This window comes from Lutra lutra, chromosome 15 (genome assembly GCF_902655055.1).
Source record: "Lutra lutra chromosome 15, mLutLut1.2, whole genome shotgun sequence".
Lineage (NCBI taxonomy): Eukaryota > Metazoa > Chordata > Mammalia > Carnivora > Mustelidae > Lutra > Lutra lutra.
Window position 1 is genome coordinate 64,483,046 of NC_062292.1, and position 13,214 is coordinate 64,496,259.

The following is a 13,214-nucleotide window of genomic DNA, read 5'->3' on the forward strand; positions in this document are numbered from 1 at the left end:
ACAGAGAGAGTTAACTCCCCAAAGAGAAGGGATGGGCATCACAGCCCTCCATGCCAGGCAAGGCCCAACTCCTTTCTGGAATGATCTCCCCCATAGCACCCTTCCCATAGCCAGGCTCTAGACGCTGCCTAATATCCTCAACTCAGAGGTCCAACAAGTTGTTGCTAGGGATGGGGGGGACTTCATACCTCCCTGCGAGAGCCACAGTGAATGCTGTCTCCCCAGTCGGCCTACCAGTTGCCTTCTTGGGCCAGTGCTGGCGGGGGTGTGTGTGTAATCAGGAGGAGAAGCAGGAACAACAGGAAGGAAGCAGACACGGAGACCATCCAAGTATCTGGTCTTAGAGGGGAAAAGAGGGGACAATGGTGAGCGGAAGAAAGACCAGTCAGGGAGTGCGTGGGGGGCCGTGAGCGGCCTGTTTCTGGGGAAGTTCAAGCAGAGTTTGGACAACCATTCTACGGGATGGTGAGTGTTGTGTGTGTGTTTGGGGTGGGGAGGTTGACAATAACGGTGAGCCGAGCCGATTTCTCTAAGCTCTTTCTGCTCCTCAGATTCTCTGCCTCTGCGGTTAGAGCAGAGGAAATCTGGGCATTTGCTCAACCTCTATTTTTTGTGGTAGGGGTGGGAAAGCCAGGTTTCGGGATGAGCTACTCATGTGCACTCCTACTCCATCCCTAACTCCACTTCCTTAATCTCCATGTAGTATCACAGTAGTGTGTCTTCTGAAATACCAGATTGATGGTAAGTGACAAATACCAGTGTCTCACTGGTCAGGGCTTGGAGGGAAAGAAGTGGGGAAGAGAGTGAAATTCAATGTATTCATATTTTGTTGGCTAAGAGAATGCTTCTGAACCAACTGAATACTTTCCCCATTGACTGTTGCTAGAAGGAAAGCCAAAATCATTGGCAATAAGACTAAACCAGCTGACAGTTGAGGGAAACCACCAGTTCTAAATATGCTCGGAGAAAGGCTGGGGGGAACGGGGTGGGGGGACTGGGAGCAACAATACTGAACAATTTCCCCAGAAAGGACCTTATATAGGGACCAGCCCAGAGTACTTAGGTAGCCTTAGGAAGGAAAGGGCGGGGGGAGGAAAAGCATTTAAGTCATTCCTCGCAGTCTTTGGGAAACCAACAGTAGACCTTAGAAACCCAGTAATACACAAGTCCACACACAGTCACACACTTGGACATACACCCGTCCAACTTCACGAACATACACCAGCACATTCTCTTGATAAAGTAATAAACGTTAAGAAGTTGAAAATAAAAGAAGAAGAAGAAGAAGAAGAAGCTGAAAATATGATGGGGCACCTGGGTGGCTCACTGGGTTAAGCCTCTGCCCTAAGCCTCAGCTCAGGTCATGGTCTCAGGGTCCTCGGGTCAAGCCCCACATCAGGCTCTCTGCTCAGCGGGGAGCCTGCTTCCCCCTCACTCTCTGCCTGCCTCTCTGCCTACTTGTGATCTCTCTGTCAAGTAAATAAAATCTTTTTTAAAAATGCTGAAAATATGAGAATGTTGGCCTGAAAATGGGTCAGAGGAAAACATGTTAATTGACCTAGTTTCCCAAAGAGAATTGGCTGTTTACCGCATTTGTTCAATTATAAAGCCATTGGGTTATACACTGGAATCAAATCCTCCTCTCACAGCGTTGGGAAAGGACATGGATTTTTGGAGTCAGACTTAGTCTAAGCTTTGCTACTTACCCGTGATGATATGATCTTAAGTTACTTGATCTCTGTGAGCCTTGGTGTCTTTATCTGTAAAATGGGTGTTACTACTACCTGCCTTATGGAGAGGTTGTCAGAACTTAAGAATACAGTGGCGTAAATGCTTGGCTCCATGTATGGCTTCTAGGAAGCGTCAGTACGTGCTAATTCTCTTCCCCTCAAATCTCTTCTTTTGTCAAGCCCCCTCCCTTTCCACTCCTGCATTAGCACAAGAAAATAATTCTACCAAGGGAGAGTCTAGGTCCCATCTAAGATGGGCTGTCTTGTCACATTTGTGCTAAAGGTCTTGGTTACGTTCAGGGGATGATAAAAGGGAAGACGTAGTTCCTGTCCTCAAAGTTCAACATCTGGTGGCTGAGACCAAAATGCCAGACCAGTGTGACAGATGCCATGATAGATGAGGGGTGCGCAGCCCAGAATATGGGGTCACAGAAGGATTCTTGGAGGAGGTGTCTGCCTCCCCTTCTAGAAGTGAGCTGTAAGATTGGGGGGCCCCCAAGGAGAGTAGGATGGTGATAGAAGAAGAAAGAGCTTCTGCTCGCTAAGCCAGCCTCAGGGTTCTTCTCTGTTATGCAAAACCCAAGACACATGAAATGCCTGGACTTGAAGCTGGAGGATAATACAGTAAGGAGCCAAGTAGGGTTGGAAGGGAGAGTTTTGGGGAGAAGCTACCATCTCAATGGACAATGATGAATGGGAAAGAGGATTTTAAAGACATTGGGCTGTGTATTCAATGGGCTCCTGCTCCATACTCCCTTCTCCCAACCTCCAATGTTTCCTTTAGAAACTAAATAGAGATTTAAATTATTCTGCATCTGTTTTGAGTACCAGACTGGGTTTCTTCTATTGCGATGGTGCCATTAGGAGCACCAGGATTTATTCAGAACAGAAAGATAGGATATTGGGGTAAAAACCAGCACGTTAGAATTTAAGCTTTCGGAGATGCAGCAGTTCTAGGTGATGACTAAGTCCAGGGAGTGGCCAGGGTGAATGGAGTGGAGGTGCGAGTTCTTGAAAACAGGAAGCTTACAGATGAATGCAGGGGAATTGTAATACACGGCAGTTGGAGAGCTGGGGTAGAAGATGAAGGTCAGGGGGCATCTGGGGGGCTCAGTCAATTAAATGTCTGACTCTTTTTTTTTTTAAGATTTTACTTGTTTATTTGACAGAGAGACAGCGAGAGAGGGAACACAGCAGGGGGAGTGGAAGAGGGAGAAGCAACCTCCCCACTGAGTAGGGAGTCCAATGCGGGTCTCGATCCCAGTACCCTGGGATCATGACTTGAGCTGAAGGCAGTTGCTTAAGGACTGAGGCATCCAGGCACCCCTAAACGTCTGACTCTTGATTTTGGCTCAGATCATGATCTTAGGGTCGTGCAATCCGGGCCTGAGTCAGGTTCATGCTCCTGCTTGGGATTCTCTCTCTCCGGCTCCCTCTGCCTGACCCCCATACTCTCTATAAACAAACAAACAAATAAAATCTTAAAAAAAAAGATGATGATGACCGTCAGTTTACAAGAACTGAACACCATGGAGGAACAAGAGTTCCTCGGGGAGAGCCATGTTTTCATATTTTTTTAACAATTTTATTTATTTATTTATTTGTTTATTTTTAACGATTTAAGTCTCCCCACAGAAAGAGTGGGGAGAGAGGCAGAGGGGGAGGGAGAGGGAAAGAATCTCAAGTAGTCTCCCTGCTGAGCTCAGAGCCGGACACACGGGGCTCAACCCCACCACCTGAGATCACAGCCTGAGCCAAAGTTCAGAGTCAGAGTCAGACTCTGAGCCAATGGAGCCACCCAGGGGCCCCTCCATTCTCTATGTTTGTCTTCGCTACTACCCAGTGAGCTCCTTAAAATAACAGGTTTTTACTTGGCTCCCACTTTGTCCTCAAAATTCAGATGTACAAAATTCAGATATATGTCCTCAAAATTCAGGTGCCTGGGTGGCTCAGTTGGTTAAGTGACTGCCCTCAGCTCAGGTCATGATCCCAGAGTCCTGGGATCGAGTCCCATATTGGGCTCCCAGCTCCATGGGGACTCTGCTTCTCCCTCTGACCTTCTCCCCTTTCATGCTCTCTCTCACTCTCTCTTTCTCTCTCAAATAAACAAATAAAATCTTTAAAAAAATTCAGATATACTGAATATCTAACTTCTGCCGGCGCTGTCTCATAGTCTTAATTATCACAAACCTTCCTTAAGATGGGGTTTATTTTACAGATGAAACCCAGAAAATGTTTGTTCAACATCACACAGTCAGTGGGGTTCAGTGCTGATTATACTGAAATGCAGTTTTGTCTCATTTTGGGCCTCCATTGGTATCTCGAGCTCATCAAGTCCAAAGATTAACTTGTCATCTCTACTGTTTCACCCAAATGTGTGTCTTCCAAGTTTTGTTTCATACTGAAAGGAGCCGCCATCCACCCACTGGCCCACACTAAGAATCGGGGAATCCTCTGGCTCCCTGAGTAGGCTTATCCACTCAATCACCAAGCTCTACTGGCCTTGTTAAGTCCTCAAAGACCACCTCTTCCTTCTAGTCCCACTGATAATGCCTTTTTTTTTTTTTAAGATTTTATTTATTTGAGAGGGAGAGAGTGAGCTCAAGCAGAAGGAGTGGGGGAAGCAGGTTCCCTGCTGAGCAGGGAGCCCCACAGGGCTGGATCCCAGGATCCCAGGATCACGGCAAGAGCCTAAGGCAGAAGCTTAACCCACTGAGCCACCCAGGTGCCCGCCTCCCGCAGTTGATATTGCCTTACTTTGCATGAGCTCCATCTCTCTCCTGGATTTCTGTGGTGACCTCCGAAATGGTCTCCCTGTGTCCAGTCTTGACCAATCCAGTGGAAGCTCCGTGTTTCCACCAGAGTGAACTTCCTAAAGTTCTGACAGTAGCACTCTTTGTTTCAAGCACTTTCTTGCCTTCCTCTTTCCCCAGGATAAAACCCACTCTTTTTATGTAGTTTATGGAATCTTTTACTACCTCGCACCTGTTCACCTCTCCTGTCTCCTGGCTCACCGTGCCCTTCACCAGACTGGCTAGACTTACTGATCCATTTTAATTTCCCAAACTCCCTCCCTTCTTCTCCTTTTCAGACTTTTGCACTTAAGGTTTCCTGTATCCAGAACACCAGACATCTATTAAAATACAATGTTCTGGGGCCCCGGGGTGACTCCATCGTTTAAGCATCTGCTTTCAGCCTAGGTTATGATTCCAGAGTCCTGGAATCAAGCCCCTCATCAAGCTCCTTGCTCACCAGGAAGGCTGCTTCTCCCTCTCCCTCTGCCCCTACCCCACCGCTCGTGCTCTCTCTGTCTCAAATAAATAAATAAATCTTAAAAAATATATAAAACAGAATGTTCAGAAAAGGGTGGAATTATGATTCTCCACTGCCGAAAAGATAATTATTCTGACACTTGTTCAAGAGGTAAGGAAGACTTTTTTTCAGGACTACTGCTGTTAGTGTGTAGACTATCCCAACTGGAGAGAGGTTGGATTTGACTCTGAATACAGTCAGGACGTGGGAATATGTATGGCCAATGAGAGGAATGAGAGGGTCAGTGGATGGAAAATTACCTCAGGGATGAGGAGATTCTGGCTAACCTGATGTAGCCGGATTCTTGCTGAAAGTGGCCAGTGGTCCAGGGATGAGGCTTATTCAAAAAGAAGCCTTAGCAGACCCTGTCTAAAGTTTGGCCAAGGGGTACCTGGTTGGCTTCACTGGGTTAAAACCTCTGCCTTCGGCTCAGGTCAGGTCATGATCCAGGGTCCTGGAATCCAGCCCCAAATTGGGCTCTCTGCTCAGCAGGGAGCCTGTTTCTCCTTCTGCCTGCTTCTTCCTCTGCTTGTGCTCTCTCTCTGACAAATAAATAAATAACATCTTTAACAACAACAACAACAAAAAATAAAGTTTGGCCAAGGACAGAATTTTTGTCAATACCCAGATAAAAATGAACATGTAACTCATGCGGGAACTGACAGATATGTGTTCTAAGAAAAGATTCGCAGCGGCTGTACTCTCAGTTTCAAAGAGGAAAAAAACACTTTATTGATACTATAAAAATCTAATAGAAACCGGAAAAAGAAAAAAAGGAAAATCTGAGTATAGATGAAGGCAACCATAAGCAGTAAAGGAGAGTAAGACAGACTTACCTCAAACCAGGTACTTAAAACATCCAACCTCATGGTGAGGGTGGGGAAGGTGTGGCCCGTGGAGTCAGCCAGGCTGGAGTGCTGATGGAGAGGCCCCTCAGCTGAGACTCCCCGTAAGGGTCGTATGTGTAGGGCAAACGATGGGGTCTGAAATTAAACATTTGTTTGCCTACGTGCAGTTTGGAGGGAGCTGCATTCCTATGTTATCATGTCTTTACATATTCAAGGAGCCTGGGCTAGGTGTGTTGGCCTCCCCTCCCGGATTCCTTGGGGGATGGAGGCGGGGGCAGCCCAGCTGGGAGATGGAGGGGATGCAAGGCAAATTTATAGCTCTTGGCGTCCAGACCAGAAGGGCCAGTTCTGAGCTGGAGGCCCGCTAAAGTCAATTAACCAGGCTCCTTGGGTCACTTATGTCTCGCAAACAACATTCTTTAGCATGCCTGCCAACCTGCGGGTGGGGTGGCGGGTTTTGCAGGACAAATCCCAGAAACCTCTGTCCATTCAATGCAATCTGATACGTAGTTTAAAAGAAATCTGAGGAACACACATTTATGGATCCAGAACGCAGAAATGAGCATAAACTGGAGGCAAAAACCTGTTTTTTGTACTGTTTACTTTGTTTATTGCACAATGTAGGGAGCAATTGAGCATTGAACCTCAATCCGTCCAGATTTGCATTTGGATCAGTTCCTTACAGAGTTGCAGAACAGCTCTCCGGGAAACAGAACCTCATAAGGCAGATGGGTGTGCTATAGAACGAGTCCTTCTGGTTCCCCATTAACCATCACTTCTGGGAAGTTTCTCCCAAGTGTCTACGTGTGAATGAGCTGCAATTTCTGGGCAATCATATTTATTTTACTATATTGTTTATATCCCTCCCTTTTGGAAGAACACGCTGTGAGTTATTCTAAGTTTCCTGGGTGTGAACATCTGCTTCTAAGAAACACAACGCGCTAAGGGGATAGTGGAAGCCACAGGATACACATATTGCACATTAATGGAGCGTCCATTTTACTGTAATGTCAGGGAAAACGCAATTTTACATTAAAGCAGACGCCGCCCTTCCCTCCTCACTCAGTGCATCATTTTTTATTAACTAACTAATAGTTTCTATCAAGGCCTGCAGGACACGGGATACAAAAAATGCGCCAGAGCAGTCGAAACAATGTACCCTGAGCAAGGAAACAATTCTGATACTAAGTGGCCCTAAGTTGCGGGGGCACCACCGAACACTCCTGGAAGGGGCTGGCCCGCGGTGACAGGTTTTGCGACGCGCCATAAACTGTCGCAGTGGCCTCTGGGACAGGCCGTGCCCTGCAAGAGTCCTGATTTGAGCTGCTGTCCTCCCAGTCTGAGGGGTGGGAAATGGCATCCCGTCAGGAGGGGGAGCGCCCGGCGCCGGCTTCCCCAGTGGCCCAGCTCCACCCTGCCGCGCTCCGGCCTCCCCCAGCCCCACGCGCCCCGCTCGCCCACGGAGGCTCCACCCAGGCCCCGCCCCGTGACGCGAGGCCCGCCCCGTGACGCGAGGCCCCGCCCAGCGGCGCCCGCTTCCAAGATGGCGGTGACGATGCCTGCCAGGCTGTCGGGGTGGCGGTGACGACGGGAAGCAGAAGAACAGGTATGTGGGCTGGGGATGATGGGGTGAGAGGCCCGGGAGAAAGGTTCGGGCGACGGGGAGGATGAGAAGTTCCGGGTGAAGTCTGGAGACCAGCTGGAGCAGGGAGGGGGTCCCAGGTGGAAATATGGACAGAGGCCGGTGGGCTCACATTGCAAATGTAGAGGAGGTTGGGGGGGGCGGTTGGGGTGGGCGGTTGGGGTGCTCTGAAAGAACTGGGCTGTGACCCTCTGCAGAGCGCTGACCACGCCCCTTAGGTGAGCCAGCCCAGGTACCCACGACGGGCTCTGCCCAGCCTCCCACTCCCTGTCTCACTTTTAGCGGTAACCCTCCTCCCTACGCCCCGCTAGGACTGGGATAGGGTAGAAAAGGTAGAGGACGCCACCCCATCCTACTCCCCGTCGCGCTCCGGGGCTGTTTGCTTGCAGCTCCCAGGTGCTCGAGCTCCCTGCACCTGCGGGGCTGGCTCATAGGCACGTGAAGAACGGAAAGGGACACCGTTCCTAGTCTGCCCTGGGTTCTCCTGAGGCCGTTCCACAATCCTGTCGTGACTGCCTCCCCCCTTGGCAAAAATAATGTCTGCATTAGCAGTCCCGTCCCCACTCCCCAAACAGGTTGGTCCAGTCAGGGTGGGGAATGGTTAAGTACACGTAAACCTGACACTCAAGGGCAGCTGGGGGAGAGGCCAGGGACCTAGCATCTCTAGGTCCTCCCCTTTTCTTTCCAACCACTTTCCTTCACTTCCCCTGCCTGGGAAACCAGTTTCACCCTGATCTTGATCTCTGCCCCTCTGGGTGGGTGGTTATCCTTGACCACTTCTGTTCCAGCTGGTCCCAGGATCACTGTTGGAGTGCTGGATGGAGCCTTTCTCTGTCCTCTGTGACATTTCCAATTTAGATAATGCCTCACATCTCTGCCCCCCCGGGACCCCCTGAAGTCTCATGATCCCGAAGAGACAGCTTGAACCTAGGTGAGTCACACCCCCACCCGCCTCTAAAATTGGGAGGGAGGTTCTCCAGAGACTCCTTTGAAAAGGCCCTGAATGATGTAAGCATCCTTGGGGGTGGGGACCGAGAGTAGTTGGCCTGAGTGGTTCAGGCAGGAGGTGGAGAGTGAGACTTGGGCTGGAAATGACAGGTGGTAGGTAGGGCTGCTGGTGGTTACATTCCGTTTCTTTTCCACGCATGACTGTACACCTGTGTGCTCCCTTCTGTGACTTCGATCTTTGCCTCTTTTCCTCTTTAACTCTTGGCACCACCTTGGTTCTTAACTGATGATCTCTTTGCTGGCTTGCTCTTCACCTGCCTGCCCCCAGAATTCTCCTCTCTCCTTCCTTAGACCTGAGCCCAGAATGTTGCGGAGGCTGCTGGAGCGGCCCTGCACGCTGGCCCTGCTGGTGGGCTCCCAGCTGGCTGTCATGATGTACCTGTCACTGGGGGGCTTCCGAAGCCTCAGTGCCCTATTTGGCCGAGAGCAGGGGCCGACATTTGACTATTCTCATCCCCATGATGTCTACAGTAACCTCAGTCACCGGCCTGGGGCCCCTGTTGCCCCAGGGGCCCCTCCAGCTCCTCAAGGTCTGCCCTACTGTCCAGAACGATCTCCTCTTTTAGGTGAGTGCAGAGGGAGGGGGAAGTAAAGGGAAGGCCAGGGTGTGGGGACCAGGGCCTAGGGCGGCAGGCATGGGGCTTAGGACCTGGGTTAATGTCACCAGAGGTGGGCAGAAGCTGAGATAAGCAGCCTCTGGATTTGGAGTTTAGATTGGACTCCTGGGTTGAGCCACAGCCACAGTGAAAACTGCCTGGCCGTTCCTGTGCTCTTCCTGCCTTGGGCCGGGGATCGCTTCCTTTGTAGATGGGCCGCGGTTTTGTTAGTTGGAAGTCCTGTGTTCTCCACCTTCTAGTGAGGCTGGAGTTATGGAACCCTAAAATAAGGCAGGCTAAGTGACGAACCTGCACCTTTCAGACTTTGCAAACTGTCCCAATGATGGGAAACTCACGGTGTATGTGATCTCGGTGTAAGCTGTTGGGAGAGCAGAGCCCAAGAACCAGACCACTGCGGCCAGCGGCGTTCCCAGGCCCTGGAGGTCCCTCTTTCTAACCGTTAACCTGGCCCTTCCCTCCCAACAGTGGGTCCCGTGTCCGTGTCCTTTAGCCCGGTGCCATCACTGGCAGAGATCTCGGAGAGGAACCCCCGGGTGGAACCGGGGGGCCGCTACCGCCCCGCGGGGTGTGAGCCCCGCTCCCGCACGGCCATCATCGTGCCCCACCCGGGCCCGGGAGCACCACCTGCGCCTGCTGCTCTACCACCTGCACCCCTTCCTGCAGCGCCAGCAGCTCGCTTACGGCATCTACGTCATCCACCAGGTACCCCAGCCCCCCACCCCCTTGACTTTCTGGTAAGGACGCTGCGAGGAAATGCCAGTCCGCTCTCAGACGGTGGGTCCCCACAATCATTTTAAGAGGGTGAGACTGTTGAATGTGGGAAAGCACCTGGTCTTCCTCTGCCAGCTTGTCGGTCCCCGAGTCCTCCTTATTCTGTTTGGGGTACTCTGACTGTCCTGTACTCTCCGGAATTTTTCCTTGGTTGACTTGGGAATGGTCCAGATTGGGAATTGGACAGATTTGGATTAAAATCAGTTCTGCCATTTGTCCCGTATGTGACCTTGAACAAGATTCTTAGGCTCCCCTAGAGTCTAAGAATGAAAACCTATAGACCCCTGTTTTCCATGGCTGTGGTTGTTAGGTTTAAGTGCTAAACAGCTGCGCATAAGTAAACAGGCCATCCCGGTGCTCTGAAACGATTTGTTGGAGGAAAAATGAAAGTTTGGCTTTCTCTTCACTGTCTTTGCCCCTCTTCCCCCCTTCGATTCCCCTCCTTTCACTTTGGTACTTCTGCCCCCTCTCCTCCATGCTGCTACCTATAGACGTGGTGGTTCTTCTCCGTTACCTTCCAGGCTGGAAATGGAACGTTTAACAGGGCCAAGCTGCTAAACGTTGGGGTGCGGGAAGCCCTGCGTGATGAGGAGTGGGACTGCCCTGTTCTTGCACGACGTGGACCTCCTGCCCGAGAACGACCACAATCTGTATGTGTGTGACCCCCGGGGACCCCGGCATGTTGCTGTTGCCATGAACAAGTTTGGATACAGGTAGAGGGCACGAGAGGGTTCTGGGAAGTAGGGACACCCACCGTCCATGGAAGGAGGAGAGTTAAGGGGTTATGGGGTAGGGATGTCTTCCCAAAAGACTCGTGGAACCCAAGGATCTTTCTCTCCCTAGCCTTCCGTACCCCCAGTACTTTGGAGGAGTCTCGGCGCTCACTCCTGACCAGTACCTGAAGATGAATGGCTTCCCCAATGAATACTGGGCTGGGGTGGTGAGGATGACGACATTGCTACCAGGTCAGACTTCCCGCCACTGCTTCCCACCCCCACGGGGGCCTGCATCCCTGTCCTCCGAGACCACCCCGCGCTCGTGCTTTCACACCAGCCTTTAGCTCCTTGGTCCTATTCCTCTCCCTTAGCTTTTCCTCTCTGCCCAGGTCAGGGCTTTATCGTGCTGTTCCCCACTCTGTCACCCTTCCGTCTCCTAGATCTGGTGAGTTCTGTTTCTGGGAGAGGAGAGGAGAAGATCACTGGGCTGTAGTATCATGGGATTCCAGAGCTGGAAAGGGGCCTAGAGGACAAGTCAGTCCTGCCTTCTGCTAATGTAACTCCAGACCACTTCCTATGGGGCGGGGAGGAGGGGCTTCTGCTCCATATCACCCAGAATCACTTTTTGGTTTTAAGTCCGTTCCATTGGCACGATGCCAGCTCATTTTTAGCATGTGAAACATTTGACCTTCAGTCTCAGCCGACCCAATTTTCTATCTGTGGTGTGAGAATTTGGGCTTGCTGTGTTTGGACCCATGGCCTCCCTTCCCACCCCTCGTGTCCTCCGGGATGACCTCTCTGAATTCTTGTCCTCTGTATGTGTGGAAAGGGAGCCCAGCGACTCCTAAATGGATGTGTTCTTTAAGCACTTGCCCAGGCCATCTCAGTTCTGCTTCTGTGTGTCAGAGGTGGGGTCCTGATGACTTGGTTTGTTCTTTTCCTAACACTGAGGCCCATGGTGCAGGGTGAGAAGTCGAGGCAGGGCAGCCGCTATTCTAGGTGGGGATTGCTGAGCTTGGGGGTATAACTCCTGGGCTAGTCCTGTCCTTTCCAACAAATGCCAGGGCGGTTTCTCGGAGCCACTGAGATAACCAGATGGGAGGTGCAGACCTACCTGCCAGGTGTCAAGAGGCCCCAAGGCGCCCAGACTTACTTGGCTGCGTCCCGCCTTTACATTCTCCTGCCTTTCCTTCTGTTTGACTTTCTCTCTTCCAACGTGTGGCCCTTTTCTTGCCTAGCTAGTGCTAGTTGTTGTACAGAACCCTGCTGCCACCTCCTTGCTGGGTGGAGCAAACAGGAAGAGCAGCTTGCCTCCGCGCAGGGTCCTCCAAGGTGCCCCCACTTTCCCTGCAGGGTGCGCCTGGCTGGGATGAAGATCTCTCGCCCCCCCACATCGGTGGGGCACTACAAGATGGTGAAGCATCGTGGTGATAAGGGCAACGAGGAGAACCCGCACAGGTAGGAGGGGACAGCCTGGGAGCTGCTGCGGCTGCTCAGGGAGCTGCATTCCCAGGGAAGGCGCTGTATCCTGACGCTCCCTAGGTCCCCGGCTGTTTCTTTCTGGGCCTTAGTTCTCCAACCTCTGACCCTCAGATTTGACCTCCTGGTCCGTACCCAGAATTCCTGGACGCAAGATGGGATGAACTCGCTGACATACCGATTGCTGGCTCGAGAGCTGGGCCCTCTCTATACCAACATCACAGCAGACATTGGAACTGACCCTCGGGGTCCCCGGACTCCCTCTGGTCCCCGTTACCCACCTGGTTCCTCCCAGGCCTTCCGTCAAGAGATGCTGCAGCGCCGGCCCCCAGCCAGGCCCGGCCCTCTGCCTACTGCCAACCACACGGCCCCCAACGGTTCACACTGACTCGTCCTGCCTGCCCACCTCAATCATGAAACCGCATCAGACGGGTTGTACTCTCCCCACCCTCAGGTCCTCACTGCTCTTAGAGGGATGTGGGGGGACACAACTCCAGGGCTGCGCTGGAGGCCAGGGCCTCTCCTCACTGCTGGACTGGAGCTGGGCTCCTTCAGACCTGGGGGTCCCTCTTTCTAGGGTCACCTGCCAGGGCTTATGACTGTGAATCCTTGGTGTCATGATTTTATGTGATGACTCCTGAGAGTCCCTGGCCCCTGGGTAAGAGCAGGGCTGGACCCCAAGTCCCTTCCTCTTCCATGGAGAGAAGAGCAATCTGGCTTTTCCCGGGACCTCTGTGAATATTTATTCTATTTATGGTTCCGAGGAAGTATGTTTGGTGAAGGAAGCCCCTCCCTGGGTACTTTCTGCCAGTGCTCGAGTAGCTTCCTCTTCTGGACCTGGCTCAGGGGGCTGGGATTTTGATATATTTTCTAATAAAGGAGTTTGTCTTGCCTCTGCTCTTGCTTGCCGCCTCCCAGGCACCTTGTGCCTCCCCTGCGACCCACTCCTTCCCCTGCCACCATATGCCCAGAGGTGACGGAACAACCAGATCCAGCCAAGCTCCAGCAACTTTTATTTATTTTTTTTTTAAAGATTTTTATTTATTTATTTATTTGACAGAGAGAGATCACAAGTAGGCAGAGAGGCAGGC

The 13,214-nt window shown here is 51.6% G+C and overlaps 1 protein-coding gene across 1 annotated transcript; it reads left to right on the forward strand.

Annotated features, from left to right (window-relative positions):
* The first annotated feature begins 7,375 nt into the window (after window positions 1-7,375).
* Window positions 7,376-13,020, forward strand: B4GALT3 (beta-1,4-galactosyltransferase 3). The gene is given in 12 exon segments (XM_047704488.1): window positions 7,376-7,496; window positions 7,922-8,107; window positions 8,321-8,463; window positions 8,832-9,106; window positions 9,623-9,762; window positions 9,764-9,859; window positions 10,450-10,530; window positions 10,532-10,641; window positions 10,772-10,857; window positions 10,860-10,893; window positions 11,998-12,102; window positions 12,238-13,020. Coding segments are annotated over 10 exon segments (1,230 nt in total). The 5' UTR covers window positions 7,376-7,496; window positions 7,922-8,107; window positions 8,321-8,434; the 3' UTR covers window positions 12,512-13,020.
* The last annotated feature ends 194 nt before the right edge of the window (window positions 13,021-13,214 follow it).